Source organism: Fusarium subglutinans, assembly GCF_013396075.1.
Source record: "Fusarium subglutinans strain NRRL 66333 chromosome Unknown NRRL66333_c0000407, whole genome shotgun sequence".
Taxonomy (NCBI): domain Eukaryota; kingdom Fungi; phylum Ascomycota; class Sordariomycetes; order Hypocreales; family Nectriaceae; genus Fusarium; species Fusarium subglutinans.
In genome coordinates this window covers 13,483-18,323 of record NW_023502470.1, presented here as the reverse complement: position 1 = coordinate 18,323, position 4,841 = coordinate 13,483, and the positions used below count along the sequence as shown (strand labels likewise).

The following is a 4,841-nucleotide window of genomic DNA, read 5'->3' as shown; positions in this document are numbered from 1 at the left end:
AATAGATTATATAAAGAAATAAGGTTATAAAGTAAAATACTAAAAAAGAAGGCTATAGGGAGCTATAATATATAATAAGATAGCTTTACTTAACCCGTAGTTCAGGCTATAGGGTGGTATTAAGATATATATGCCTTAGGCCCCTATATCTTTCTATATAGCCTGCCTACTAGGCCCTAGTTAGCTTCCCTAATACATACACATCATACCTTCAAGCCACTCCACTCAACACATAAACTTCTTCAGCCACAACCCGCTATCCCCCGGTAACTTAAACCAGCCAGTCTCTCATCGATTGTACTCCATAGATGGCCACCATCATGACGAAGCCGCTGCCTCGCAAGGCGCGTCAAGTATACCACAGCTTAACACTGCTCTCGGGTTACCCGTGCCGTCCTTACCGAGGACGGGCCACCGACGATCTGTGCTGACAGTCGTACTTTTGTTCGCTTGGATCTCTGAGCCACTTCCAATTACTAGTGGTCTCTCTTTGTTCGATGATTCAACAGAGGTCCCGACATATCTGGTAATGCTTGCGTCTTGGTAGACATTTCTTGCAGACATATTTCTGCTATCCTGACCACCAATCAGCGGCGATTTCAAATTTTTGCTGTGAAATGAGGCCCAAGGAGGGAGGGAGGGAAATATTGAAATAAGGTATTGCAACATATAGTAACCGCCGTCGCAGTATTTATGTTGGGCACTGTTAACATGCAAGTCGATCGATTGTGAGTTCTTCACGTCAAGGAACAAATCTCATTCAAAGTCACAAACCCAACAAAGATACAGCAAAATGTCGAGTAAAATCACGTGTTCTTTTCGTTCCAGACTGCTACCACAGTCAAATACAAAAAATGGCCTTCCAGAACCTGGTTGAGATTGCATCCACTGCTTCAAATCATTAGAGCATGGGACTCCCTGCAAATCTCATGCCTTTTATCCCGTGGCCCTCTCCATCGTCATGAAACTACCGAATATGCACAACGTGACATGGCCATGTCTAATTCCCTTTGATCTACTGCTCCTGCTCGCCCTGGGGCTCCTCAATCTCCTCCTCCTCCTCCTCCTCCTCCTCATCGTCGAAGCTACCAGCAGGCACCTCGTACAGACGGAGGATAGACTTGTTCGGGTCTTTGACGAGGACGAACTTGGCATCTTGGCTCTCGCTGCTGAGACACATATCGGCGATAGTGCGAACAATACCCCAACCGTTGGAGAGCGAGAGGTTCATCTGGTTAGCGAAATCGCGGGGCTTCCAGCCGATAACGCCCAATACGACGTGCTTGTCATTGGAGCGCGGTGTAAGACGGGAAACAAAACTGCAGATCGATTAGCAAAGCATTCGAATATCAGTAAATTAGCAAACTTACCCAAGCTTCATCACGTCTGCGCTGGCGAGGATGCTCTGCACTGTCCAGCGGGCGAGCTTGCAACTGTTGTTCTTCATCTCGGTCGCAACAACAGCACCACGCTGGGTAACAAGCTTGCTTCGCCAGTCAAGAGCGCCGCCGCTGCCTTGAGCTTTGCTGTCAAACTCGTTGAGAGCATGGATGCTGACGTGCTGGTCCTCGCCACTGATGGCGTTCCTTTGAACGGCATCGACCTCTGTTCGGACGACAAGGTGGACAGGCTCCTCCTCGTTGAGGGAAAGGTCGAAGCGTCGGTACTTGTAGGCCTTGCTGGCAGGCGGGTCGGTATCCTCAGAGGAATTGTAGAAGGGGTTGCCGTGAGCCATAGTGACCTTCGACGACTCGCTCTCGATGACGACCTGATTAGTGAAGTTATGGTTGATGTAGGTGGCCTCCTCGGCAAGGGCATTTGGTTGGTTGATGGTGTCCTTACTACCATCAGCAGCATCAAGAGGAGCATCGGCGGCATTCTCATTGACTGTCACCATATCAAGAGCGGCATTATCACGCTTGTCCAAGAAGATCTTGTTACCCTGTCGAGAGATGACAATGTCCCAGGGGTAAACGGATCGAGGAGAGCACATGAGCATGGACAAAATGCTATCCGTGGCGAAGATAGTTGCCTCGTCCTTCTCGGCAAGCTCTTGGATTACGGGATCGGATGAGGTGGTAACGTTGTAGGCAGCACGGTCGATTGGTGTGAGCTTCTTCTCAGCACCCTTGACAGGCTGCTTGTCGTAAGAGCGGTCATAGTGGTAGAGGAAACCGTAGTCATCAATATCCTCGCCCTCGTCGGTGTCGAGATTCAGCTTGGCCAAGCGGTTGAAATCGATCTCCTCAAGAAGCTTCCACTCGGCCTTGACATTGATACTGGCGTCTCGGTTACGAGCAGGCTTGTCATAATCCTTCCAGCCAAAGCGGCGACCGCCACGACCAGCATTGGATCGGCCACCTCTGTCGTAGCCCTGTCGACCAGCAGCACCGGCGCCGCCTCTCTGAAGCTGAGTTCGTCCGCCCCGGGTACCGGCCTGACCTCCACGTTGGCCACGGCCACGAGTGAAGACGGCCCCACGGCCGTATCTTGACTTTGTCGAGTCTCGGACGTTACTAACGACTGAGAATGTTGATTCGTCCTCGGCGGGAGGGGCATTAAAGGTGATGGCGTGGCTAGAGCCATAGACTTGTTGGTCTACAGGAATGATTGCGGTCAGCCAGGAGATCATTCGAGACGAGTGTGATCTCGACAGAGGACAGAACAACACGACAACACGACAACACGATACGACCTACCTCGGAAATTCCTGTTGTACTGTGCTCGGCCACCTCGCTCTCTATCCTTGCCCTCGGCAGTCCAGTCGGCCATACGTCCCAGCTTATCACCCTTGGAGAAAGGCGCATATGGCACGCCGTTGAGGGTAGTCTCTGTGGTGACTGCAGGACCCCAACCGTCACCGGCGGGGCAGCTTTCGCAGATCTTGATGTAGTCGAGAGAGTCCGCCATTTTGGGAAGAAGGGTATCGATGATTTTCTTGCGCTTTCGGATGCGCGATAGACGAAATCAAAGAAGCTCGGTGTTGGCTTCGGAAGCGGGGGATGCGTCAATCAATCTTTCGGTTCACAAGCGATGCTAGAATTTGGACATCCACGACGAATTTGTGGTGGGGTGGAGTGGGGCTTGAAAAAAACACTCAAGCCCCGCGGTGCTGATTGTGTGCCTCAGCCCCGGCACTCAGCCACGTTTAACAGGCATAGGGTAAACATAGACTTCACAATAGGGTGAAACAGATCATTTTGAACGGTTGTAGATCCAAGTTGACTTACGATGTTGCGCTCCCTGGACGGTAGTATGCTCCTCTTATTATTCACAAATAAGAGGACCACAGGAGAGATCGGGACATGTGCGATTCCAACAGATTATCACAATCAGAATAGGTAAGGGGAGATTATGGAGATATGCTCATAATTACGACGCCGCCGAAACAGCAAATAAAAATTCCCAAACAACAACTGCCGTTCCCTTACTAAAAACAAAAACAAAAACAAACTCCTATTCACCCATCATCGTGTCCTTACCACTGAACACGTTATCGATAGCATCTCGCACCTCAAATTCCTCCATTACAGCACCAAAGCTTGACAAGTTAGTACATGCTGGCGTGACATTGCAGAAAACTTACCCATAACATCTCACTTTTCGAACGAGCTCTTCGCTCAGCTTTCGGAAGTCAACCGCCTCCAACTCATTTGCCCTTGGGTGTGACATGAGCATACCCCATGACATGATGGGAGTTACCTCACCATCGAGGTCGATGCTCTTACTAAGATCCAATAAAGTGGCAAGGTCTGCCTTTGGAACTTCCCATGTCTTCTGGTTCGTATCGCCATCCAACGGAATATGGGTCTTCCCAAAGGGCAAACCTGGTCTTGTTTCTGGAGCCGGATCTGGAGGGCACGATGCCATAAGTGCATGCCCACAAGGTTCGCCTTCAGGCTCAGATGCTCTCTCAACCATGAACTGAATATGCGTCATGCACGGCCTCTCGAGACTATATGTACCCGCAGTCTGTTAGCTGATCTAACCATCAACATGTCCTGCCAAAGCTCACCCATGGCGCAATGCAACTCGCGTCATATCACACAGAGGGATCACTGGGGATTGTTCGAGTAGGAGTTATCGTACGTTAAAACGAAGTCAATGCCCGCCTGTTCCAGCTCAGGGTTTCCACGATAAAGCGGCTGAGGCATTCCGTGCGGTTGACCTGTCGTGGAACCTTGATTGACGGTCGCAGGTAGGTTCATTGGTGAGCCAACCGATGGCGCTGTCGATCGCGAGGTCAAGGGCGGAGAGCTTGTATTGGCTGAGTCGGGACCACGACTCGTCGCGCTGCCTGCTACATGCGGGCTGCTATGTTGAAGCCCAGCCTGTGCCAAAGTGTCTCGCAGCCGTTTGTTCTCATCGGCCAATCTCTCCCTATCCAATGAAACATTGCTGAAGACCTCTTTAAGGCGAAGAACTTCATCTTCCAGTGCCTTGATGTATAGCTCCTTTCTTTCGCGATGTGTTCTGACAAAGGTCACATGTTAGATACAGGCATTCGTCAAGCTCGCGCAACATTACCTTTGTGCCTGACGATTCAACTCTTGCCGCCTGGTCAAGGCAGGCTTGCTATTGGGCTTGGGCCCTCGCTTCTTGGGAGGGTTTCCATCTAAAGCATTAATCAGTCCCGTGAGCGTCAACACGGCAAAGGAGTCACGTCTGAAATGCGTACCGCGCGTCGTCCTCTTATCGGTGAGACTTTTGTAAAAATCGGAATCGAGGGTGGAGGCCGCAGCATTGTCATCCTCTGAGCTGGCGACAACTCGGTCCGGCGAAAGTGACGAAGAGAAAGAACGCTCTGTTGCGCCAGCAAGATTGGCATTGAAGGCAGCCAT

The 4,841-nt window shown here is 50.8% G+C and overlaps 2 protein-coding genes across 2 annotated transcripts; both read right to left on the bottom strand.

Annotated features, from left to right (window-relative positions):
* Window positions 1–1,015: 1,015 nt before the first annotated feature.
* On the bottom strand, window positions 1,016–2,910 carry FSUBG_13844 (eukaryotic translation initiation factor 3 subunit D; the record flags this gene model as incomplete). The annotated part of the gene is made up of 3 exons (XM_036678778.1): window positions 1,016–1,319; window positions 1,371–2,598; window positions 2,700–2,910. The coding sequence occupies 3 exons, from the start codon at window positions 2,908–2,910 to the stop codon at window positions 1,016–1,018; spliced, it is 1,743 nt and encodes a 580-aa protein (XP_036530694.1).
* Window positions 2,911–3,456: 546 nt separating this feature from the next.
* On the bottom strand, window positions 3,457–4,841 carry FSUBG_13843 (AP-1-like transcription factor; the record flags this gene model as incomplete). Its single annotated transcript, XM_036678777.1, has 4 exons — window positions 3,457–3,541; window positions 3,587–3,955; window positions 4,090–4,473; window positions 4,528–4,841. The coding sequence occupies 4 exons, from the start codon at window positions 4,839–4,841 to the stop codon at window positions 3,457–3,459; spliced, it is 1,152 nt and encodes a 383-aa protein (XP_036530693.1).